We start from the raw sequence: 27,310 nt of genomic DNA on the forward strand, positions 1-27,310 counted from the left end.
ATTTTTATTTTTAGTTCAACTGTTGATGCAAAATCAGAGGAAGCTACTAAAATGGAAAAAGGAAAATCAGCATTAAGCAAAGTTTTGGAATCTTTGTGCATACATCACCAGCAACAAGTCTTGGCCATGTTGAAATTTCTAGTCCAAGAGCAAAATGCTGCTTCTCTTTGCTATTGTAATACATCATATACTGTGTCTTCAGAATCTCAAAAGCCCCTAATTGAAGATGATTTACATGGTCTATTCTGTAGTTGTGAATATAGGCTGGCAGAAAGAGGGTGTTTACAAAATGAAAGACAAAGCCCTGGTGTTGTGCCTCTGCCAGTCTGTATTAAAGATTTACATTGTTTATCTTGCCAAACTATAACTATTGAACACATTATGACAGTAGTGAATAGAGGAATTGCAAACAGTTATAGTTCTCACAGGTGCTGTTCTGGACTATTACCAAACATTCACTCTACAAAATCAACCTTTCACACTCCTCTTTCATCAAGGGACGTATGTGATGTTTCAGTCAGTCTTAAGGATGTTTGTAGATCTCGAAGTCCATCACCCCCACCATTATCACCTGTACAGACAGAAGGATTTGAAAAATTAAAAGATGTTGTCTCAGAGCTCTCAGCCTTAGAAAATAACAGACTTGAAATAAACATTAACCAGCCTCCCTCTCTCACACCAGCAGAAATAAACAGTGACAAGACTGATCACGAAGGTAAAATACATAAAACTAAAAAATTCAGCAACTCGGATTCTTTGCTCCTGGAAGGCAGTGGTAATTGTACTACAAATCAGGAAAAAGGTGAAACTACTGTAATTTTTCAAGATTTAATGGATCGTATTAATGAAAAATTAAAATCAATAGAAACTACAGATATGGGAAACCTTGTAAAATTATCTAGCAGTGATTGTAATACAGATAATGATTTAAAATTAAGAGATTTAATAGCCTCTCTCTTGCATAATGCCAAGGCCAGTGATTACAGTTTTATGGAATTGCTGAGTCAACATGATAAAAAGGTAGAGAATAAAATTATTCAGACAAGATTTCGAAAGCGTCAAGAAACTTTACTTTCAGTGCACAACTCTCCTGATTCACCCACGTTTAGAAGGCAGTCTTTGCAAATAAAAAGAGAACTTGCCAGTCTTGATGAAAATTTTGTAAGAAAAAAATACACTGAAAAAAATTCAAGGAAGTTGACACGCAACGATGAGATATTTTCAATGGACAGAGAAGAATTCTGTCATTGCCAAGGGTCTTTACAAAATTCTAAAAGCTTGCAAGAAAATAATCATGCAGAAACATTTTCACCAGATTGTGCATTGCAGTCATTGCAACTACCTCTTCATAGTTTAGAAACTAACTTAGCTTTTGATGCATTTTCAGAAAGCTTTAAGACAACTTCCCCTGGGAAAATGAGCATAACAAAATTACAGGAGAAATCTGCACCTGGGAAAAGACTTTTGCAAAATCACAGGAAGAATCCAAAACTGGAGAATACCAAAACTCCTTTGAAAAGTGATGTTCCTGGACTTTTGAGCAGAACTAAACGACATATTGTGCCCCCAGGATGGTATTCTATATATGTAACAAATAATTATGTTTTCAAAAAATCCCCTAAGGCCAAAAAAATTTCTGATTCTGTAAAAAAAAAAGATCCAGTGAAAAATACTCAAATTGAAAGCCCACACAATATAGATCTAAACAAAATTGCAATGAATTCCAATTTACAAGTTGTTGTGGAACGTTTGGAAGATACAATAAATATGGCCAAAAAGTCTTGGAATAATCACTCATTATCTGAAGGATGTAAGACATCCAAGAAATTGATAGAAATTGATGGTAAAGATCAAGATGCAGGAAGAAACATGACTCTAACTGTAAGCAGAATGACATGCAAAGAGCAGAGTTTATCAAAATCTGTGGTAGCAGCCAGTAATATCAAAAGCAATCATATACCTACAATAGATTTGAATAGCAAAAGACTTGATAATCTGGGAAATTCATCTATTTTAGATACGAGTAGCTTGATTTCCGGTGTTCAAAATGTGCCAACAAAATACGAGGCCATTGAAAGCTCTTTTTCCAGCTATTCTAGTCCTATCAAACTCATGTTTTTATCTGAGGTTAAAAGCAGTGAAGGAGTCAAATATACTTTAACTTCAGTCGGTACTTCCAAGTCAAATGCTGATTTTCCTTCTGAAAAATATCCAAGTCATGATGCAATTGAAAAACAACCAGAAACAAATGAGGATATCCCAGATGCTAACTTTGAAAATTATAGTTCTAGTCATAATGGTAGTGACACTCTTCAGGGAGAACTAAACAAATTTAATTGTGCAAAAGAAACTACAGAATCCCCTGCAATGTTTATAGATGATGTGAACAGTGATAAGCCACAAGACAAACCTAAGGAAAATCCAAGCAATGATACTGATTCATCTTTTAAACGAAAACCAGGTAGACCTAAAAAGATAGGTCCCCAGGTTGTGAAACAAATTAAGCGGCCAATTGGAAGACCACCAAAACCTAAAACCGATCAAACAGACATCACCATTTGCCAAAATGAATCGTCTAGTACTGGAAAGAAAAGTCCAGAATCCCTCCTATCAGAAGTGAAAGAAGGTATCTATAAAAAGAGTATTACCGTAACTGTTATTTATGGAAGATCAAGAAGAACTAAAAGGCATGTTTCTGAAGGAACTGTAAACATAAGCAATGTTATATCTTTCAGCAATAATGCTGATTTTCCAACTGAATGTAATAGTCTCAGAAATATTAGAGAATACAAAATTGACTCAGGTGAAAGAAGTGCTATTTCAACTTTGACTACTGAAAGTGAGATCTTGGGGTCTGGCTTTGAATATATTAGGCCCATCAAGAACAAGTCTGTGATACCTCAACCTTCCAAGAACATTATCCGACCAAATCAGAAGCCTTTTGCAGTAATTAGGAAGCCTGGTAGACCTGCAAAAGTGAAAATCTCTGGCATATCTGTGACTATTAATAGAGTTTCACCTCAGGAGAGAGAAGTAAGTATTAGCAGCTGTTTGCCTCCTTTAGAACAAGAAAATATATTAGAGAAAAATCTGGCTGAAGAAAAGTATGATCACCAATGCAATAAGATGGACGCAAGGCACACTGAAGCTGCAATATTTAAGAATGGATCAAAAAGTATGGTTGCTGCTATACCTTTGAGACATTCTATTAGGGATAGAAAGCCATCTCTCCATCTCGTACATCCATTAGCATCTTCCAGCTCACTTATTTATAGAAATACTCTGCTCCGTAAATCATATAAACTCCATTTGCAGAAAGGTAAAAGTGAGAAGGAAAAACATAGGCAGTCAAGGATAAAAATAGCTTCAAAAGGTACCCCTGGACCTAGAAATTCAAAGAATGCAAAAATGTGTTTGGAAGATAACAAATTAATACCCATTTCTGAAGTATCCTTGGACCCTATAATTTCATCAAACCCTTTGCTCAGGTGGTGGGCTGCTTCTACTTCAAATGATTCCTTATTAGAGGAATTAAACAATAGATTTGAGCAAATAACAAATGCTTGGGTGCAAGTGAGTGGAGATGAAGCTGAAAACTGTGTTCATAAAAAAAGAGAATGCATTGAAAGTGATAATTTCAAAATAGCAAACCCTTTGGAAACCTGTCTTTTAGAACTTGAAGTTTCACCTGTAAAAATGCTTTTTCGGAAAAAGTATGATTTGAATGAACTCTGTATCTGGTTTATGCAAACAACAGAAACACAGTCTCTTTCACTAGTTAGAAAAGCAAATGCTCGAAACCCTTTGGAAGTAATAAATACCAGAGGAATTAAATTAGGGACCAAATATTCTCATTTTAATACTAGCCCCTTCAGAAAGCACTTTAAAAAATTTGCACTGTCTTCTCCTTCAAAATCAGCAGGGAAGTTGCATATACTACATAAAATAGTTAGCTCTCCACTGTTAAATGTGAGAAGTAATTTAACATTAGCTAGATTAAAAAGAACTGAGTTTAAGAGGTTGCAGCACGAAAGGTGGAAAAGAGAGGGAAAGCCGCACAACCATGGAACAGTTGATTGGATCTCTAAAAGAAGGAACTTAAGGTTTTTCTGCCAGAATCAATTTTTAAAAAAGACTGAGGGGGGAACAAATGCTGACATCCCACTCCAAGGAAAAAACACAATAGATAATCAGTTTATTTTGCCACCTGAGATCAGAGATGACTCTTTGCAACAGAAGGTGGCGATGTCTGACTTGAAAACACATGCTAATTTAGAGAATAATTTTAAGACAGAAGCAAAGGAGAATGGAACAAATTGCAGCCAAAAAGGTTTTGAAAAGGGATCAAGACTAGGAAATGTATGTTCACATAATTGGAGGTCAAAAACCTTAAAAGATTGTAGAATATTTTTGAGGAAGATCAACTATCTTGAACACAAAAATACTTTTAAGCTAAATACAATCATTTACTCTCCTGAATCTATTGGCAGTGGAACTAATCATCAGACTCACATAGAAGAATCAAAGCGCTTTACCTTAAGATCCCATTCTGCTAGGCAAAATTCTTTTAAAAAGCAATCTAAAGAAATAGAATATGCTAAAACAAATAGTCCTTCAACCGATAAATTTCCTGGCCAACTTGACAATAGTAGATTAAATAAATGTGTTAACTATGACAAGAATCCTGATAGTTCTGACGTTCTTAGCAAATTGAACAAAAGAAAAAGACCGCCATGGAAGACCACAGAAATGTCAACAAAAAGACATAAACGACAGTCTTGCAACAGTGGACAAATGGCAAACTATTATTCAAAATCCCAACTAGGTAAGTTTTTCTCTACTTAATTTTAAAGTTTCATTGTAGGTGCCTTGAGTAAAGTATGAGATAATGGGTAGAAAAGGAACAGCTGATTTAGTTTCAATTTATTTCCAAAATATTTGGACGACCTAATTTCTTGGCACCTAGTATGAAACTCAATGAAATTAGGTTCTACTAAATGTACCCGTGCGCTTCCCTACATCTTAATGAGTCCAAGATTTTAAACAAATTAAAATATATTTAGTAGAGTCATAGCTTCTAAACAAATCATTAATTTACAAGTTATATTATCTGTTTTTGTATTTGATCTAATATAAAATATAGAAAACAGTTTGGTAAATATGCCTAAGGAGCTATCTAAAAATTAACTGCTACACTACAGGATAATATATATTTATTGTCTTGATAAATTAATAACTTTGAGACCATGTGGAAAGAAGTAAAGACTATCTCACTGCTAAATTGATGAGGTCTGTAACATATATAATAATTATGGGATATCAGTTGCACTTTCACCATTAAGTTGTTACACCCTTTGGTACTGATTCGGGAACCATTTTAAGACTCCGCATATTTAAATAGAGTCAAAGAACAAGATATTTTCTTCAGTAAATAAGCAAACTTGTTGAATAGTTTTTTTCATAGTAGACATTGAACTAGATTCTATGGATATAAAGATGAGGATTTCTTTCCAGGGATAATCTATAGCTTAGCAAGGGAGAAAGTCATATGCAGGTAATTTTAAGGTAATACTAAATTTAGAATGCAAACGGAAATTACTTTAGTAAGTAATTATGTGCTTTACTTACTATGCAGGCCTGACATTGGTGCCTTGAGGAGACTGTTACCCTTAGAACCTAGCAAAGCAGGATTATGAGCACCATAATTGCCAATGTAGCCATTTCCATCTCTGCTTGATAGGTGCTAGACAGTTCAGGATGTAAAAGAGTGCCAGGTTACATTTGTAAATTTAAGGAAATTTTATCAAATGGTTGCATTATTACATTGTATATTTTAGGGGCCTTTTTGAGGGGCTTATGGAGATATTGGTGGCTTTATTTTTGTTACCTTTTTAAAACATTTTTAAAAGCTAAAAAAACACTATCGAGTCTTATATTAAGATATTAAAAGCAATAATTAAACTCAAGTTTTAATAAGTAGATGATTATAATGACCCCCAAAATTTGATTAATTGAATGACTTTAAAATACCTATTCCACAATATTTAACATGCATTAAATAAAAATTTTAACTTTGCAACATGCAATGATTAAAGCTTTATTATTGGGCAAATTAGAGTCTCCATTATGAAAGATGAATCAAATCTAAAAATAATGTCCTTTGTTTCTTGTCCTCAGGATAACTAAAAACAACATAACAAATAGTATGTCAGGAAAAGAGGGAAGAAGCCTGATAGTGATTTTTTAAAAAAACTTATAATTCACCTACAACCATACACACATATTTTTAAAAGACTGTCGTGAATGCAGTATAAAGTACAGTGTTTCATTCTTAATTCTTTATATCATTCTCATTTCATGTCGTTAGAGTTTACCAAAGACAGTTTGCATTAACTCATTTTACAACAGAACCGTATTTTGTCCTTTTAGCTTCTTAACCATTGTATCTTCCTAAGTTATAAACATAAGGTTTATTTTAATTATTATCTCACTAAATATGAGATCACCCAAGAAAAATAAGATGGAAGATGCCTAAATATTACTTTCCAAATTAATCTCAAAATTCTTCTGTTAAATTTTAAAAATTTTAGTATCATATGTTAAGAGTTGTTTTTCACCTTTTCTCATTTTTAAAATTACTGGTACGATTTCTTGTTCTGCTTAAAATTTTATTTATCTTCTACTGATAACTTTCCTTCTTTATTTTTTAACATTCTTTTTTTTTTTTAATCAACAAGGACATTATTTTTACAGAGTTGTATTTATAGCAATATTTGTTATATTTATCTGATTTTAAAATGTTTCTTAAGGTGTTATTTTTTTCTCATTATTTTTGGTATTCCATACTTCTTAATGCCTTTTTGGAAATGACACAAATTCATTATTAGTTTTATATGTGTTTTTCTTCTTCATAGAATAATTAGTGATTGGAGATTTGAGAAAGTCTTAATTAACAACAAGGAGTTCTCTAGGAAAATTCATAAGGCAATGTATATAATGAATTATGGAATATTTCTATTGATGAAAAGTTTTGTTTCTACCATAAGTGTCTTGTTTTTGTACATTTCAAAATTACTGTCCGATAAAAGTTTAATACATAGGAATTTTAGAATTTATACTTCACTACATTTGTACTACTATATATCAATTGTAGACATGGAAAGCAAAGAAGTGCAATTCTGTCCTATTCTTAGTTCAGTAAATACTTAATGAATGCCTACAATATGCTCTTAGACACCATAGGAAGTTCAGAAAGTTCCCTTTCCATCTAAATAAGAAAACAAGACTTGTATGTATGTATTCAACAAATAGAGTATATCTTATGTTTTAAGTGGGGTATTATATTACTACTAATTAAAGGGATAGAATGGTTAAAGTCATGGTTTGTGTTCTCATGGAGTTTATCATTTTCATGGGGGACAGTGAATAGGCAATTACAGTAGAAAGTGGAGTGCTGTGACTGGGGAGAGAGATAGCTTATAGAAATATATAGGACAGAAGTTGAACCCATGTTTAGAAAATTAGGCAAGGACTCTTACAAAGTCACATCCAAGCTGAGATTTGAAGGCTGCCAAAGTATTAGCAGTCAGGAGAGGAGTTTTTCTGGTAGAGCAAACTGCATGTGGAAAAGTTGGGTGACAAAGCAGGCTAGTAGAACACTGAGTAATTTAATTCATAAAGCTGAGGCATAAAAAAGGAATGAAGAATAGGGCAGGGCATGGATGGAAAAATGGCAAAAAATAAAGCTACTGAAGGAAGCATAGCCCAAATTGTGGGGCCAACATCAGTTAACGAAAAAAATGTTTCAAACCCTAACAGTGGCAGTAATAGAGGAGAATAGATATATTTGACGGAGGCCTCTGAAATAGTATCAGTGTGTCTAAGAGAGTAGAGGAATAAAGGGTAATGTCCAGGTTTGAGTTCGAACATGTAGATAATAGATGATAGTAACATTCACTGAGATATAAGAGAACATTCAGAGTGTGCAGTTTTAGACATAAGGAATTTAAGTAGTATGTCCAAGAGAGATGTTTAGGAAGTAATCACAGTAGACCCTTGGACAATGCAGGGGTTAGGGGTACTGATTCTCCGTGCATTAGAAATCTGCATGTAACTTTTGACTCCCCAAAACCTTAACTACCAATATCCTGTTGACCTGAGCCTTGCTGATAACATGAAGAGTCAATTGACACATATTTTTCTGTTATAGGTATTATATACAGTATTATTATAAGAAAGTAAGCTAGAGAAAAGAAAATTTTATTAAGAAAATCATAAGGAAGAGAAAATGTATTTACAATAATGTATATATCTTTATGGGAAAAAAATCTGCATGTAAGTGAACCCATGCAGTTTAAACCCGTGTTGTTAAAGGGTCAACTGTGGTTAATATGGGAAAGAGGTCTGAGCTAGAGATAAAGATTTTGGAGTCCAATAATAACTGAAGTCATGAGAGTGGAATAGATTATTCAGCGTAAAATGGGAAGAGCCTAGGATCTGATCCCCAAATACACAGAGAAAAAAGAAAAAAAGAAAAAAAGATATACACAGAAGGAGACTGATGAGGCTAGTCAGAAAGTAAGAGGAAAGTCAGGAGAGTGTGGTAGAAAGGAAATGTGTTTTAAGAAGGGATAAAACAAGTGTAAACTGTTGATGAGAGGTCAGTTAAGCCCTGAAACATTTCCATCTAAGGTAGCCCAAAGGTTATTGTAATGATTTTGGTTTTGGCGGGGAAATGCAGTGAGAATCTTATGATTGAGTTAATGCAGGAAGAGGAAGTGAAGAAAATTAACACAGAAAACTGTAAATGGCTATGACTGGAGAGGAGATAGGGAGATAGCAAGAGGAAGCTCTAATGAAGACTGGTTTTAAAAAAATTTAGATGCCAATGGGAAGAAGCCAGTAGAAAATGAAAGGTTGAAGATACAAACATGAGATGGCAAGCAGTGGAAATGGAGTGAAGCGCCAGAGTTGATTATTGGACATTATGGGCCATCATTAGATAGATGGATTTTGGCCAGAAGAGTCATTTCTCTCTTAAAACATGAGAATAGTGGGAACAACATATGGGGATGTAAATCAGTTTACAAATTCATGGGCAGAATATTGAGGCTATTAGATCTATTTTCAGTGAGTCCAGACATAATTTAAGGGTAATATGATGGGCATTGTACAAAGTAGGTAACATTTGAAATCTATCTCAAGAAATAACAGGATTTAACAGCTTTGTGACTTTTATCTCAGCTGCCAGAACGTAAGCTTGGACAAAGGTGGGCCCTTAGATTCAATTGGGTCAATCAGATTCACCAGTAAACAAAGAAATCAAGCCTAGAATTCATTCTGTGAATAGTGATGAGAAACTATATGATCAAAGTGTAATTCTAATTCTAGAGGGTCTTTTCTGATAATAGCACACAGTATAAATTTGAGGGGAGGGGGGGATAAAATGGGGTGTGTAAAAGGCTAGCTCTAAGAGATGATTTTTGAGGTGATTATGGCCTAAAATGGAGTGTGGCTATTGAAAATATTAAGAACTTTTGAATATCAGTGTCTTTTGAGTTACCAAGTAAATATGTGCCTTTCCTAATTGACAAATATCTGGATGTAAATAAGCTTACTTTGGACACATTTAAGGAAATTTTCAGACTAGAATAACTTATGTGGGCTTGAGGTTGCTATACTCAGTGTATCATCTAAAACATCAAATTTTGCTGTAAAAAATCAGAATTCAAATTGATACTTTGAATTAGATTGAGATGACCTACAACAGCTCAGTTTGTCAGCGTCTCCTGTTTTGTCATCTGTCCTCAAAAATGACCAAATACACATTTTCCCATTCAGCATTCTGGTTTTCACACAGGTATATAACTGATGGGTGATTTTTAACTAACAGTATACTCCTTTAGCTACCTGAAACTGAAGCCAACCATGCATTCTCCTCTGGTCCTGGTCATGAATGGTTTACCACGTTTTTTGCGTCCTAACTCAAAATGTCCTTTTAGATTTGTATGGTTGAGGCATACCTTGGCACAGAATAGCCTAAACATTTTCACATAAAATCTAGAGTTAGCATTTCTTCATGTGCTATTATTCAGCTTCATAATTATCATTTAATGGAAGAACTGTGAAGCACAGAGTAGATGATTTTCTAAATTTCATTTTGATAAACATTTCTAGATGACTCACTGTCACCTTAATCTAGTTTGCTACACAAGCATTCCAGATACAGAGTCCAAGATGCAGTAGTCCTGCATCTGTGGTCCTGGTTCTGTGGTCCAATAGCTTTGGAAAATGCTGAGTTCTCTTTCCTGTGCCTGTTGAATCACAGCGCCCCATTGAATGTTAAACTGCATTCTTCACACTTTATATATCACAACTTTTTATATCCTGCAGTTTGGGAAACATAATTGGAAAATACTGCTCTATATAGTTTCCTGAGTAAGGAGAAGAGTTTTAGGTTTTGAAGAGTTTCTAACTCTTGCTGTAATACTTTATTAAAAAATATAGAACAGTGACTTAGATAATCCCCTGTCTTGATGTTTTTTCTTAGAATTTTTCTTGGATATTTTATATCCTGTTGCTTTGTCAACCATTACTTAGTTTTTCACAGTATTCTGTTTCACTAATTGTCCTGCATCTTTCATGGAAAAACCATCCAGTTTATTCAACAAATTAGATACTTTTTCTTTTTGATCTGTTAGGCATTGTGTTAGATATCAGAGCTACAAAGGAACTCAGGGAACTTATTTTTTTAAAAAAGTCAAATTATTTTTACTTTGGCAACATAGTATAATTTGAAGAAAGATAATTTGGTTGATCTCTATTACTAGTTGGTATGGAGTATAGAATTATTTTCAAACATAAGATTATCTAAATCAGAGAGTCTGGCCCATGGCCCATTTGTAAGTAAGTTTTATTGTAACACTGCCATGTTCATTCACTTATATATTGTCTACTGGTGTTTGTGCCACACGAGCTTAACCGAGTAATTGTGTAAAGCCCATAAAACTTCAACTGCTGATTACGTGGCCCTTGGTGGAAAAGTTTGCTGACCCGTTTATATCAGTAGAATTTGGTATGTGGCTAGAAAAAGTCATTGGATTTTTAAAAGTAGATTAAAGTTATTATATCCAGTTTATTTCCAACACCCCATCCTCTCCCTCCTCCTGCACAATACATTTCTGACTTGTAGTTGTTTTGTTTTGCTTTATCTCTATGGGACAAGACCTATCTTTATCCAGCAGAGTGGTGCTGGGGGAGCCATAGTGGCAGTTTTATTCTGTTTTTGTAAATCTTTATTCTCTCCCCGCAGCCTCCAGACCTGCTTTGTCTATCTGAGGTAAGTGCAAGGGTCACCTTCCCTCTCTTCCTTTACCAGTGGCTGCCACCTGTTAAAGTGATTTCAGTGCTTTATACCTTAAATTCCTTCCTCAAGTGTTCTCTTTCCCCCTTCTCTACCCTGGTTTTCTTCTTTATTTCTTCACTTAGGAATTTGGAATTCTTAGTTCAGCTCCCCTAGCTTCCATTTCCCCCCCCCCCCCCCACCTCATTTTTCCTAGGCAGTTAACACTTTTCTTTGTAGAGGAGCTGAGCATTCTGTGATTATAATGCTAACTCTATTGAATTCACCTATTGTTTAATTATGGGAGGGGAGTCAGAGTAGGTATCTGAATGTTTCATCCTGCCAGTTTTTTTCTTGATTGTTTTTGTTTAATTTAAATAAGACCTTGGCTTATTTTTCCTACCCCACCCCCATTCCAATTCCAGGCAATCTGGAAAATTTATTTACTTGCTACTTTGTTTCTATATATAGAAACAGAGAAAACTGGATAGACCCCATTAATTTATTCTTCAAAAAATATCTCCTATGTGCCAGGCAATATGCTAGGCTATATGTAGGATAAAATGGGGGACAAAACCATGTATTGTTCTGTCCTCATGGTTCAAGTTTATTAGGAGAGGCAGACATTGAGTAAATAGTTACACGAATCTTACAAGTTCATAACTGTAGGTGGTACTAAAGAATTCTTTTTGGGTACTATAAGAATTCCTTCTCCCTATAAGGAGAAGACTTCTCTAAGGAAATTGACCATTGAACTGAGCTGTGAAGAGTGAGTAGGAATTAACTAGGCCAAGTAGCAGACAACTGGGCCGGGAGGGGAGAGGACTGACTTTCAGGAAGAGTTGCATGTGGAAAAAGTACAGCATGGTGTTCTTTGCAGGTAAGACAATGACTGTGTGTCTTGGGTCAAAAGAGAAAGGAGGAGCATGGTGTCAGATGTAAAGATTGAGGAGTAGGTGAAGGATAGACCATGTAGGTTCTCATAAGTCATGTTTATGTGTTTCCGATAGCTTCCCATTGCTCTTAAAGTAGAGATTGAAATTGGGAGTGGATGGGGAAGGTATATGACATCATCAGATTCTCCTTCCTAAAGGATCTGACTGCCTTGTGAAACATGAATGGTAGAGGGCATGAATGAAGGCATAGACCATCATGGTGGTCCTAATGAGAACTGTGCTACTTGAAAACAATGCTTTACAAACTTTAGTGTGCATGAGAATCACCAGGAGGGCTTATTGAAAAAGAAATTGTTAGGCTCCAAGCACTTTCTATTTCAATAGGTTATGTAGTGGGGCCCAAGTGATGCTTATTTTGCTGACCCAAGGACCACACTTTGAGAACCATTGGTATAGAGTGTAGAGTGTTGTGGTGGAAAGAAGATTAGTTCCTTACTAATATGATCATTGTGTTATAAATTACCCTCTAAATACCACTTTAGCTATATTCCACAAAGTTTGCTCTGCTGTATTTTCATTTCCACTAAATTAGAAATATTTTCTAATTTCCCTTGTAGTTTTTTATTTAACCCATGGATTACTTAGAGATGTATTGGTCACTTTTCAAATGTTTAGGGATTTTCCAGATACCTTTCTCTTACTGATTTCTAATTTGATTCTGCTATGCTTATAAAATATACTTTGTATGATTTTAATTCTTTTGAATTTATTGAGATTTGTTTTATGGTCCAGAGTCTATCCAGATCTACTTTAATAACTGTTCTCTGTGTTCTTGAAAATAATGTTCATTCTGCTGCTGCTGGGTGGTGTTCCTTTAAGCAAGTTGATAGTGCTGTTCAACTCTTTTGCATCCTTCCTGAGTTTCAGTCTACTTATATTTATTCTTGAGAGAAGCATTTTGAAATCTGCAGCTATGATTCTAGATTTTCCTATTTATCCTTTTAGTTCTATCAGGTTTTGCATCATGTATTTTGAAGCTCTGTTATTAGGTACATACACATTTGGAATTTTTATGTACTTTTGATGTATTTACTCCTTTTTCATATGAAACTAACCTCTTCATCTCTAGAAGTATTCCTTGGTCTGAAATATTTTTTTGTCTGATAGTTATTCCAGCCTACTTTTCCCTAGTTTTAACATGGTATATCTTTTCCCACACTTTTATTTCTAACCTATATGTGTCTATATTAAAAGTGAGTTTCTTTGAGGCAGCATACACTTGAGGCTTGCTTTCTCATTCAGTCTGACAATCTCTGCCTTTTAATATACCATTTTCCATCTCATGTGACTTTTGATGTGGTTGTTTGAGTCAGCCAACTTTATTTTTTTTAATTGAGGTATAATTGACATACAACATATTAGTTTCAGGTGTACAACATAATGATATATATTTGTATATATTGTGAAGTGATCACCAAATAAGTCTAGCTAATATTTGTCACCATAGTTACAATTTTTTTCTTGTGATGAAAACTTTTACAATCTATTAGCAACTTTCAAATATGCAATACAGTATTATTATATACTCAGCCACCATGTATACATTACATCCCCATGACTTATTTGTATTATAACTAGAAGTTTGACTCACTTCACCCATTTTGCTCTCACCTCTGGCATCCACCAGTCTGCTTTCTGTATCTGCGAGCTTGGTTGATTTTGGTTTTTGTTATTTTAGATTCTACATATAGGTGGAATCATCTGATATTTGTCTTTCTCTGACTTAATTCACTTACGATAATGCCCTCAATGTCCATCCATGTTGTTGCAAATGGCAAGATTTCCTTACTTTTTGGATAATATTCCAGTGTGTGTGTGTGTGTGTGTGTGTGTGTGTGTATGAGAGAGAGAGAGAGAGAGGATTCTCTTTATCCGTTCATCCATTGATAGACACTTAAGTTGTTTCCATATCTTGGTTATTGTAAATAATATTGCAATGAACATGATGGGGAATGCATATATCTTTTCAAGTTATTTTCATTTTTTGGGTAAATATCCAGAAATGGAATTGTGGATCATATGGTTGTTCTATTCTTAATTTTTTGAGGAACATCCATACTGTTTTCTATATTGGGTATGTGAATTTACATTCCCACTCATAGTACACAGGTTTGCCTTTTCTCCACATCTTCACCAATACTTGTTATTTCTTGTCTTTTTGATAATAGCCCAACTTTCTATTTTCTGTTTGTCCAATCTATTATTTAGTTCCTTTTTCTCTTTTCTTGCCTTCTTTTAGACAAGTTGAGTATATTTTATTATTCTATTTAATCTCTTAGTTTTTAAGTAGTACTTGCTGTCAAGTTTACCCTATATATCATTAACTTACTATAAACTACCTTCAGATAATGTTATATTACTTCATGTATAATCTTAAGAACTTTACAGTACATGTGCCTTTCCTCCCTTCAAGCCTTTGTGCTATTATTATTGTCATATGTTGTGCTTCCATAAATGTTATAATCCTTCCAATATAGTGTTACTATTTTTCCTCCGCACAGTTATTCAAAGAGGTTTTCAAAATAGGAAAAGTATTTTCTCCATGAATTTTCCATTTCTGATGCTTTTCATTCTTTTGCACAAATCCAGGTTTCTATCTGATGTCATTTTACTTCTGCCTGAAAACTTCCTTTAGCAATTCTTGTTGTGTGGGTTTGCTGTTTAATAATTCACTCAGCCCTGCCTTTTTATGTCTTAAAAAGTCTTCATTTCACTTTTGTTTTGAAAGATATTTTTGCTGAATATGAAATTCAAATGTGACCATATACTTTTTAGTACTTTGAAGATGTTGCTCCACTGTCATTTAGTTTGCATTGTTTCTGAAGAGAAGTCTGCTGTGATTCTTATATTTGCTACTCTGTATTGTTTTTTCCTCTAGTTCTTTGTAAGATTTTATCACTGGTTATCAGCAGTTTGATTATAAATGGGTTTGGCTTTGTTGCCTTTATGTTTTTTCTACCTGGAGTCTTTTTTAACTACTTGGATATGGGAGTTTAGTTTTTATCATATTTGGAAATATTTCAGCCATACTTTCTTCAAGTGTGTTCCTATCCCTCTTGTCTCTACTCTCCTTTTGGGATTCCAATCACATGTATTTTGTTACATAGATCACTGATACCTACTCATTTTTGTTAATTTTTTTAAGTTTATTTATTTATTTTGAGAGCGAGAGCATGCAGGAAGGGCAGAGAGAGGGAGAGAGATAAAGAGAATCCCAACCTGCACTGTCAGCACAGAGCCTAATGCAGGGCTCAAGCTCACGAACCAGGAGATCATGACCTGAGCCAAAACCAAGAGACAGACATTCAATCGACTGAGCCACCCAGGCACCCCTTTGTTCATTTTTTTTATGTTTCATTTTGGATTATGCTATTTCTATGTTTTTAAGTTTGATAGCCTTTTCTTTGGGTTGTCTAATCTGCTGTTAATAACACCCAGGATATTTTCATTTCAGAAATTATATTTTCATCTCCAGAAGTTTAAATTTAGTCTTCTTTGTATCTACTATATTTCCCCTCATGCTCATGCTTTCCTCAGCTTCTTGACTATAATGGAGTATATTTTAAATATCTGCATGAACATCCTTGTGTGCTAATTTTATAATCTGTATTATTTATCAGTTCCTACTGATTGATTTTTCTCCTCATTTTGGATATTTTCCTGTTTTGTACATGCCTGGTAATTTTGGATTGGATGCTAGACATCATCGGTTTTACATTGTGTGCTGGGGTTGTTTGTTTTTACAGTGCCTTCAATGTTTTGGGGCTCTGTTCTGAGACACCACGAACTTATTAAGAAAAACCTTTGTCCTTTCAAATCTTGCTTTTGGGCATTGATAGGCAGCCTGTAGTCTAGGACAGTGGTTCTCACCAGGGGATGTCCTACAGGGGATAATTGGTGACATAGGGAGACATTTTGGATTGTCACACCTAGTGGGTAGAGGCCGGTGATTCTGCTAAACATTCTACAGTGCATAGTAAGACAGCTCCCCACAAAAAAGAATCACTCAGCCCCAAATGTCAGTAGTGCTGAGGTTGAGAAATCCTGCTCTAGGGCTAATTTTACCCCCACTAGTGAGGCACTACCAATACCTATTCAATGCCGTATGTATTAGGAGATTTATCCATTCTTGCTGGTGGGAACACAAATTTTATCCAGTCCTATATGGTCTCTGGGGATTTTCCAGCTGGTCCTTTTCAGTGGTCTTTTTCACAGCCTTGGGAAACATTCATGCACTGATCAGTATTTATCTACGGATTCCAGGGAAACCAATGTTGCTCTCTGGCACTGTCAGTGCAGCTCTGTCTCCTGTTACCTGCCCCACAGACTCTAGTTGCCTTGGTCTCCCTCACCTCCAAACTTTGTCCTCTCATCTCAGGAAGGCTTCCAAGCTTCCTTTGGATTCCTCTTCCTATACTGCAGCCTGGAAACTATTCAGGCAGTAAGCCAGAGCAAGTGTTATGACTTACCTCCTTTGTTCCCTTCTTTCAGGGGTCACTGTCATCCTGTACTTTCTTTCATCCATGGTCTTAAAAATATTTCATATATTTTTGTTCCTGTTACTTCATCATGGCCAGAAGCAGAAGTCTAGATTTATTCTTTTGACAGATATCTATCCAGTTTCTATAATGCAAGGTGCTGGAAATAATATGTTGAACAAGACCAATATGTTGTACTCTCATCAAACTTGTATTTTAACTGGAGGGAGGAAAAACATAAGCAGTTTAAGTTCTGTGTCAATGAAATTAGATGGTATAAAGAGTTTTCTAGGGGTAGTTACTTTAGGTTGAGTACACAGGGAAATCCTTTCTGAAGAAGTAATGAGTGAACTGTGGGATGAGTTGAGATGTCTGCGAGATCTTTGATAACTGAAACTGAGTATGGATGAGAACCCCTAAATAGAGATTATAGAAGAAGAAAAGGAAGCCTGGGACTTGGTCTTAAGAAATTCTAAGCCATCCAAGAATAGGATGACTTGGAGTAAAAGGAAGAGGAAAAAGGAAGCCAGTATTGTGTTTTGTATCAAAATCCAAGAAAAATGAGTTTCAAGAAAGAGGTTTACTTCTCAGGCTGCCATAACAAAATACCATGGACTGCATGGCTTAAAACAGAGATTTGTTTTCTCACAGTTCTGGAGGCTAGAAAGTCCAAGATCAAGGTCTGGAGGGTTCAGTTTCTGGTGAGGGGTCTCTTGCTGGTTTGCACATAGCTACCTTCCCATTCTCTGGTGTCTTCTTCTCCTTTTATGGAGATAACAAACCCATCAAATTAGGACTCAGATTGTGACCTCATTTTACCTTAGTTACCTCCTAAAGGCCCTGTATTTCTTAATATAGGGGGTTAGGGCTTCAACATATGAATCTGGGGGGTACACGGTTCAGTCTGTAGCAGAGGAAATGGCCATTAGTGTTGAATGTTGTTAGGAAGGCAAAATAGTTGAAAAATTAAGGATCATTCATTGGCTTTATCAATTCATTGGTGACTTTAGTAGGTGTTTTTGTGGAATGAAAGGGCCTGGAAGCCAGACTGGAGTAGGTTAAGAATAGGAGATAAGAAAATGGTGATATCAAGTATAGGATAATTCATTAAAGTAATCTAGCTCTAAACATGAAGAAAATAAAAGATTGAGTGAAGTTTTGTTTTTTAAGGAAGGAGAGACCTTGCACTTGTTTAATCATTATCTATTGCTACAACAATGCTGTATTACAAACCACCCGAAAACTTACTGCCTGAAAGTAAATGAGCACTTACTGCACTCCTATATCTGGGACTGGCAAATAAGGCTAAGAGGTTCTTTTGATTTTGGCCAGGCTCCCTCACATGCCTTTGTACGAGCTGGCTACCAGGTGTGACACCTTAGCCCTGCGCCATACCTCCCACGCATGCTGCAGGCCAGCCCAGGCAGTGCTCTCCTGGCAAAAGCAGAGGTATACGAGGGAGCATAAGTGACCGAGTAGTTTCTCATGCTTCAGCTTGCATGCCTCTGCCAGTTTACAGTTCATACTTGTTAACCAACATCTTATCGGCCCAAGCAAGTCACATGGGTGAGGCCAGAATGAGAGGACATTGCAAAGTGATAAAGAGTAAGTATAGGCATGGGTGAAGAATTTGGGCTGTGAATGCAGTTAATCTGCCACAGATGGTATATTAAAAAAACAAAACAAAACAAAAAAAGGGATCATTGATTATAATCATTGTTAAGTTCCTCAGAAGGCAGATGTGAACAGGGTCCAAAATCATTCTAAGTCATGTCAGGCTCAGCAACCTTTCACAATTAGTTGGTTGGCATTATTTTAGATTAATAACTGCTAATTGCTTTTAATATCACATTAATTTAGTACTAAAATTTCCCATTTTATTTTTTATGAATGTATGTAAATCACATTTGTGTATTTATTGAATATCTGAATACCTATTATATGTAAGATACTGCTTTAGGCACAGCTGTGTTATATTAATTAAATATACAAGTTAATTAAGAAATTCAGGTAAATGTTTTGTCCTTACATGGTCATTGATCACTTCTAAATCACACAGCAGTGCAAAATGTTCATTGATTTCTGAAGAGAATTGGTTTTGTGCCTTTGCTCTGACTATAATTTCCCTCATTGTATTCTTTCATTCTATTCCTTCAAATAAAAATTCAGGTAGATCTATTTATCAGGAGAAACTATTCTTTTTATTCTAGATGTTTTCTTGTGAATCCCCAATTATGGTTTGCTCTAATAATCACGATAACCCTTACTAGTTAAGCACATAATATGCTAATCTTTATGTTAAAGTAATTCTCCTAAAATTGGTTGGAGTAAATTGCAAATCTAGGATTCTAATTCAAGAATATGAGACTTCAAAGTCTTACTCTTAACCGCCAGGTTCTTCTGTTCCTCCACATAACTACATCAAATAATCAAAAGCAAGTCAGAAAAAATGTCTGACTTAAAATCTACCACTTAACAATCTGCCAAGGCCTTTAAATTCTTCAGTATTCTACCAAAAAGAAATTTTACTCTTGAGATAAATTAAGTCTTTAAAAACAAAAAATCTGTACAACCTAACTGTTAACAGAGTTTGCCGGCAAAAGAAAGGATTTACTCATACCTTTGACCTCATGGTCTGCTGGTAGACCATGTTTAACTGGCTAGATCCCTATGGCTCTTAATTTGAATCCCCCACCCCACCCCTTTAAGCCCAGATTTTAAATTAAATGGTTGTACAATTGCAGAAACAAATTATACACATATCTGTCATCTTTTATCCCACACATGTATCTTTTGACTTTTTGTTAGTAGTACTAATATTAACATTTATTGAGTCCTTATTATGTGTTCAGCCAGGCATTTTACATGCCTTCTCTATGCCACCTGCTTTATATAAACTCATTTACTAATCACATTTCCCTCAAGAGGTGGGTACTCTCATTATCTTCACTTTCCAGTTAAATTGAAGCTTAGAGTTTAGGAAATGTACACTTAGCAGGTGAGTGATTTGATTTGGAATCAGAACTTAGGCTCTACAAAGCCTCTCTGCTTCCCAGTTTACTAAAATCCTTACCCCTTTAGGCCTATTTCAAATGACTTTTCCCCAGTCTCGCCACTGCTAAGATTAAGTTCCCTTCTCTGTTATCCCTTAGTCTGTAGTTACCTCTTCTGTATTTACTGTGTACTGCTTTTTATTTTGGTAATTCATGAATACTTCTCCCTTCTGGCTCCTTACCGAACTGGAAAACCCTTGAAGACAGACACCATCACACTATTTTATATTCTTAATATATTGGGTAGGTAGCGGTTAGAGTCCAGTAGACCAAGGATTTCATTTTTCTAACTTCTTACTACATCAGAAACATGGAAACACACTTGATGACTTCATAAAGGTTCTCTGATCTAGTTTTGCACATTTAGCAACCCTACTGATTTGGATAGATTTGAGGAGAATCAGGCTCAGGGTATAGCTAGAATAGCTATTCAGTAAATTTTTACTGACTTAACATTAGATGACATCATTTCCAGAGGAAATAAACCAGTCACTCAGAATTTGGAGTTAAAACAAATGAGTTCAAATTCAGTAGTTTCATGTACATTATAGTAACTGTTCTAATTCCAAATCGTATACCAGAATTCAGTTTATCCATGCATACGGCTGACTTTTCTCCCTTTGAAAAGATTAACTTGGTTCTTGAAACCCTTAACCTAAAGAATACTCTTTTGGTAGCTATCAAAAAACATGTCTATGCCCTAACATATTTTCTTTTACCTTGAGAAATTGAAAGATGTAATAGCTCCTTATTTAGTTAAATATGAGGAAACTTGATGCTCTAAATATATCTTTCTAGATACAGTTATGGCTGTAGGCCTTCAGGATGTCTTTCTGTCTGAAATCTGTAGACCAAACACATCTATAGACCAAACAATGCATTAAGTATTTTGAAGAAATAGATAAATGGGTATTAACATGAAGGCAGAATCACGACAGAATTGCAACCCAAGAGTTCGTATGCAGGATAGAGGGAGGGATACATCCTAGACTCTGAACTTGCACTTACTAGTTGAGTGACTTTGATATGTCATTTTACTTCTTTGAGCCTCAATGGTGGTTGTTAGAACTGAATAAAATATTGTCAGGGAGGTTTTTAGCATAGTGCCTGGCATGTAGCAACTGCTCTAGAAATGATATTTTCAGACCTGTCCTGATCACACTAAAATTTGTTTCCTGTGATTTGGCTAGTTCACATTAAGGTTTATTGTGTGTGACAGAAATGAACTATCCCATATCTCTAGTAATAAGTAAAACAAGTTTGAGTTATTAGAGCTAGATATATGTTAAAAATTCTTTTTGTTAGAATTATCAGTAATCATTAATTTAAATGTTTATTTTGAGAGAAAGGGAGAGAGCGCAAGCACGAGCTGGGGGAGGGGCTGAGAGGGAGAATCCCAAGCGGGCTCCGCACCCAGTGCAGAGCCCAACATGAGGCTCATCTCACAAACTGCGATCATGACCTGAGCTGAAATCAAGAGTCAGATGCTCAACTGACTGAGCCACCAGGCGCCCCAGTCATCATTAATTTAAATCACACATTATGACTGTTTGGATTTCCATGACCCACCAGAGATTTTCATCTTTTATACTTCCCAAATGCACATATTCTTATAAACCTCCATTCAGATGCTGGAGAGAGGCTCTATCTAGGGTGGATGAAATTACCCAAGTATTGAAAATAGGCTTAGATGTCTAGATGATCATTTCAGGTGCCCCTTCTTTGTCCTCATTCCCTCCTCACCTACCATCTGTCTAGATTGCTAGTTTGATAGAAGCCTTACTTAGGGTGAGTATCTCTCTTCCAGTTTTGTCCCCCATTCACCAAAATACAGTGTTAAACTAAACCTTTGCATTTGTCTATAGCTCCATATGATTTTTAAATCATGTTAAATGGTATTCATTAGATCATCAGGAATGTAAAGGTAAGTAGGAAGATGTCGTTTAATTTTTTTTTAACATGAGGAAAAGGAGACTGAATGAAGCTGTTACTTGTCCAACATCATAAGGCTGATTATTAATATTCCCAGAATTGGAACCCAGGTCTTTATGTTCCTTTTCCCAGTTCTTTACTTGCAAGAGTACCGCTGAATACACTACACCATTGCTAAGCTTTCAATAGAATCCTGGATGTGGATATATAAAGCCACTTGATACGATGATTTAAATGCTGCTGCTTCGAATTTTGAACCATATATGTAAGACAGAGAAGCCATGAAATAAGACTGATAAATCTGATGATCTAAAATTTAGAATGGATTCATGACAAAACCACCATAAGCAGATATAAACAACTAATGAACAAGGCAGGATGGGGAGGGAAGTGGGAGTGTAAATCACATAGAACAAAACACTGATCTTAACTAAATATCAAAATAGATCATCTCAATGGGCAAAGAACACAGAGAAGGAAAAACAAGTGGCTTCTAAATATGAAAATAAGCCAAACCTTCCTCATAAGAGAAGTGCAAATTAAACAACGGCATACCATTTTTAACCTAGTTTTTTTTTTACAAAGATCCATAACTTTTATTATACATTATTGATAAGAAAATGAGGGAAGAAAGATATTTTCATACATTGTTGGTCAGAGTGTAAATGGCATGTTGTCTACAAAGGATAATTTGGTAATCTCTATCCAAAATCTTTAAAGCACCTTTGACTCCGTTTATCCTACTCCTAGACATCAACCCCATAGATACAGTTGAATACATAGACATACAAGAATATTCGATTTTCCTGTTCAAAACCTAAAGAAAAAAAGCTTAAAAAGTACATCAAGAAAATTTGAGGGGCACCTGGCTGGTTCAGTCAGTAGAGCATGTGACTCGACCTCAGGGTCATGAGTTCAAGCCCCACATTGGGTGTAGAGATTATTTTAAAAAAGAAAAAGTTGAGGAACATGTATTAATCTTTCACTTGGTACAAATGTATATGATTGTCCCATAACCTCCTGACATTAAACCTAACAAGTCCAATTTTTTAACTTACAAATATGAAGGAATATTTGTTAAAAAATTCCTCTAGGTTGCAAATTCCCTGAAAGCATGCACTGTGTCCACCTCCCCATCTTCGTGCCTCACAAGTGCTTTCTAGTGGATACTCAATGTAGAATAATTTGGTATAGAAGATAGAATTGAAAAGTGCTTTGGTTATAACTGAAGATGCAGGTTGTTATACTAGTCTGAATGCATCTGGTTAGAACACTCCAAAAAAGAGCAGTTTATTTTTCTATTTTCCTATACCTTAGTTTCCCCATTTTAAAAATGAGTTATCTAGAAAGGTCCCTTCTAGCTCTTATTATTCTAATGCCTCTGTTTCTGGCCCTTGAAGATAGCTATGTTCTTCTACTCAGTACTCTGTAGATAGGTAGTGCCTAAAGTTTGCACACCACTTTTCTTTTTTTTAATGTTTATTTACTTTTGAGAGAGAGCGCGAGCAGAGGGCGGGGCAGAGAGAGAGGGAGACACAGAATCCGAAGCAGGCTCCGGGCTCAGAGCTGTCAGCACAGAGCCCGACGCGGGGCTCAAACTCATGGACCGCGAGATCATGACCTGAGCCGAAGTCGGCCACTTAACCGACTGAGCCACCCAGGCGCCCCTGCACTCCACCTTTTTTTTTTTTTTTTTTTTTCTTCACACCACCGAGTTTTAAGTGGGTATTTATGAATTAAATGTGTCAGTCTATCTATTGGTACTAACGTATAGTTCTTGAACTGGTATTTTCTTCCCATGATGTGTATACTTTTGTGTACTCCTGGAGTTCGTGTACCCAAATTTCGAGTATACTCTCTAGAAAAGTAAATTAATGTTAAAAGTATTAAAAAGAACAATAATGTAGTTATTAAAGTATTCTGATGAATAGCAAAGAGCAAAAATTGTTTTTGTCACCATGATTTGTTGCTTTGTGCCATCATTTTCTTCTTCTGGCAATGATACTTGATATACTTATCTACCAAGCTGTCTTAGTATAATTGTATTTTTATAGCTTGCCCTAGAGTTTCTCGGAGGCATACATACACATACTACAAATATGAAGACTGGCAGTCCGTGTAAGATGGAAAAACATTACTGCTTTATCTGAGCTTTGCTGCCTTGAAAAACAAAAATATCTTGAGGTCCATGAGGCTATCAGTCTAATAGTAACCAGTGCAAATGTTTTCAAAAACCAGTCAGGATTTCTGCTATGAATGAGAGTATTGTTTTTTTGGATCTCTTTGTCATATATCAGGCCATGATTTAAGTACATTCTTATTTATTCACCTCTATGTTCTTTCGGTTTTTTTTAAAGTGATTTTCTATATGATGAGTAACCTTTTAGGCTACTTGTAGTTTATCATTCTGTTTCATAAACTTGAAACTATGTTATTTGGTGGAACCGGGAGTCCATTTGCTTGAAGAGAGCTCAGTGGCAACATGACAACTGTTAAAATATAACAGGTTAAATCTCTCTGGTTTACTGAACAGCAAATGAGTAGGTTGTTGAGGTTGCAAGGAGAAATCAGGAAAAAGTCACTGATGTCTGGCAGTGGCTGCCACTTAAAACAAGTCACTTAAATACTGCACAGCAGTTTCCTCTTTATAATAGGAAGAATCATGGACCTGTGGTTGGAGAAAGCTTGGGAATGATGTAGTCCAACTAATAGCTAATGTATAACAAGCTATGACATAGTTTATAAACATGAGGATCTACATCTGAAAACGTGAATGGGCTATCAATATTATTTTTAAGATGTGGGTTTACATGTCCATTATATGTGGACTAGCTACCCTTTGGACTCTCAAGTTTCTATGTTTCTAAAGATTCTCTTTAGAGAGCCAGTAGACAAGAATAAGGGAAAGAGAAAGGACTATACCAATTTGGTGACTGTAACTTGAGGCGTATCTGTACTTGAGTCTGAGACTCACTTTTATCATTTATCATGAGAAGTATACCAACATTGCTTGGTTTGCTTTGAAATTTATGAGATAATCCATGCGAGTGTCTCTAGAACACAATAGGCTTTCAAAGGTTAATTCCTTCTTGTCTCAAAGTGGCTCTGATCCCGGTAAGTTAAAGGACAAATGAAAAGGGCTGAATCCTACCAAGTTCAGTACGTTAAATGTCCAGAGTATGCTGATGGAATCCATATATGCAGTGGTTTTTGTCCAGTGCTATCTGGGTGACCTTTTAAATACCTGGCTAACATAGGTAAAGTATTCAATTCAGTAAGGAGGCCAGAGGTAAGGAACACAACAAAACTCTGTACTTTCAGAATAAAATGCCCTAATTCTAATGTCTGGAGGTCCAAACAATAAGATGATTGAATTTCTTTTACAAGGTCGATAATTTATTTGAAATTAAAGAACTAAAATGCTTTACACTTTTTTTTTCCAGCATGCTACAAATGAAAACTGATGAGAAACTGAATTTGTCCGATGGGAATACAGCAAGTTGCCCTTTGAGCCCCATTAAGATGTGCCTTAATCGTCCCATTGAATGGAATCTGAATTTGACAGCAGCATCTCTAGCGAGCTGTACAGTTCATAACCAAAATCTCAAAAGTGAAGAGAAATAGATTACAGTTCTTCTTGCACTATCCTCATTTTGTACATCAGTATTCCTTCTGCATTTATCAATTGATCTTGAAATATTTCTAGTCCTGTGATGTCTTTATATTAAATCATTAGCATTAATCATTTTGATTATATTCTTTGTATGTTTTTTTATGTTTTACACCGGACCATTGTGGAATTTTACAGTACAGATGGATTTTGATGTTTCTCTTTTTAATGGTATTTTGTGAATTTTTTATGCCCTAAGTTTAAATACATAATTGTTCCCGGTTTTATTTCTGTGCACAAAGTTTTAATATATAACGCATTATGTGATTTAGAAGGCTAGTATTGTAAAGAGTTGTGATGATGACCTGACCCAGGATATAATAGGTGGATACCAACTACCTCGAAGCAAACTGGTAAAAGGCAAAGGTATCTCTTAGAAGTATATTATCTCCTTCAGAGTTATATATGTATAGAAAAGTTGATCATAGTTTATCATCAAGTAGCATGTTTCCATTCATAGGAGAATCTGAGCTGATCAGTTCTTTCTCGTACTTTTAAACCTATAAAATCTGTGGGCTGTAAGATGAATGGCACAATTGCATGTTTACTCGTTAGCAAAGCTGTGCCTCTTACAGACAAGAATACTATTTGGTGTAAGTTACCAGTTTTGAATGAAAAATGGTAAATGGATTTACATCTATTGATTTTACTGTATTTTAGCCATTTAAGTGTAAAATGTCTTTTAAAATCAGGATACTATTCCTTACCTTTATAATTGTGCAAAAGCATAGCTTCAGCAGTGGCTTATGTGATTGTGTCTAAAACTTGAATAGTAAGAATCCTAAAGGTTTGGTGCTTACATTTATTTTTCCCCATGCCAGAGGAAAAAAGCTTTGGTATGGTGGTCCGTGTAAGTATGTAAGAACATGGCTCCTTCCCTTTGGATAGCCTGGCTGTAGGGTAAATGGGATTTAGTTTATGGTGTTTCTAAAGACTTTTCCTTCTAGCACATTCTGTGTACACTTTATGTCCTTATTTCTCCCTTTACCCCACCCACAAAAATTATTTTTAAAGTGACAGGGATTTAACAAAAGAAGACTTACATAAGGAATTTGAAGCACAGAAAGACACAGAGCCAACAGAATGAAAAACAATCATCTATTTTTTATTGTTTTATATCACCACCATATCTGCCTTTTCCTTTTGCTTAATAAGCATTCTTACTTTGTAACTTTCAGACTCCTTTTATATTTCTGAGTTTTATAAAGCACATATATATGTAATATAGCAATTTGGTTCTAAAAAGCACAACGATCTTAATTTAGCTCTTACAACATCACCTAAAAAAAAAATGGCCTCTAGTGAATAAACCTTAAAAAGCACAATCATTATTAGTACAGATCCAATGTTTGTTAGGACATTTGTGTTCTGGATAATAAAGAGAAAAGGTAAGTACCAGAGAGAGAAGAACGTGCATTTTGCTGGGTGTTGCAGCAGGAAGCAGGGCTCAGTTCACACGCTAGAAGTTCCCCAAGTCAGGCAAGTGCCAGTTTGAGAAGAAAAGTGAAATGGACAGTGACAGAACAAGTGCTCATAAACTAGTATGTAAAGGATTTCCTGTCACACTTTTCTCACTAGCATTCTCTTTTATTATCCACAATATTATTTTGTTATGCCAAAAACACAGAAAGCAACTCCAGCATTAATATGTGTAAGGGGGGGGGGGGGGGGGGGCGGGGCACCCAGTTGGCTCAGTTGGTAGAGCCGGTGACTCTTGATTTTGGGGTCAAGTTCAAGCCCCACACTGGGTATAGGGATTACTTATATATACATATACATATATGTGAACAGCTCCCTAACCCAAGAAACACCATCACAACCATAAGCAAACGAGGGCTCTCAGATACAAATATTTTACGAAGAGAAATTACCCATTCAGG

At 35.5% G+C, this 27,310-nt stretch overlaps 1 protein-coding gene across 11 annotated transcripts in view; it reads left to right on the plus strand.

Annotated features, from left to right (window-relative positions):
* The window catches only part of LCORL (ligand dependent nuclear receptor corepressor like), a 167,673-nt gene extending 142,168 nt beyond the window's left edge, over positions 1–25,505 (plus strand). For 8 of the 11 annotated variants that reach the window (XM_019453616.2, XM_053901657.1, XM_019453617.2 and 5 more), the window contains 3 exons: positions 15–4,825; positions 11,312–11,338; positions 25,204–25,311. In XM_019453616.2, the coding sequence (XP_019309161.2) occupies positions 15–4,825; positions 11,312–11,337 (4,837 nt within the window). In that variant the 3' untranslated portion in view covers position 11,338; positions 25,204–25,311. Of the gene's footprint in view, positions 1–14; positions 4,826–11,311; positions 11,339–25,203 lie in introns of all 11 variants that reach the window. The other 3 variants (XM_053901660.1, XM_053901655.1, XM_019453621.2) reach the window with 3 other exon arrangements.
* Positions 25,506–27,310: the final 1,805 nt, after the last annotated feature.

Source organism: Panthera pardus, unplaced genomic scaffold (assembly GCF_024362965.1).
Source record: "Panthera pardus isolate Hobbes unplaced genomic scaffold, ASM2436296v1 HiC_scaffold_13, whole genome shotgun sequence".
In the NCBI taxonomy this organism is placed as follows: Eukaryota; Metazoa; Chordata; class Mammalia; order Carnivora; family Felidae; genus Panthera; species Panthera pardus.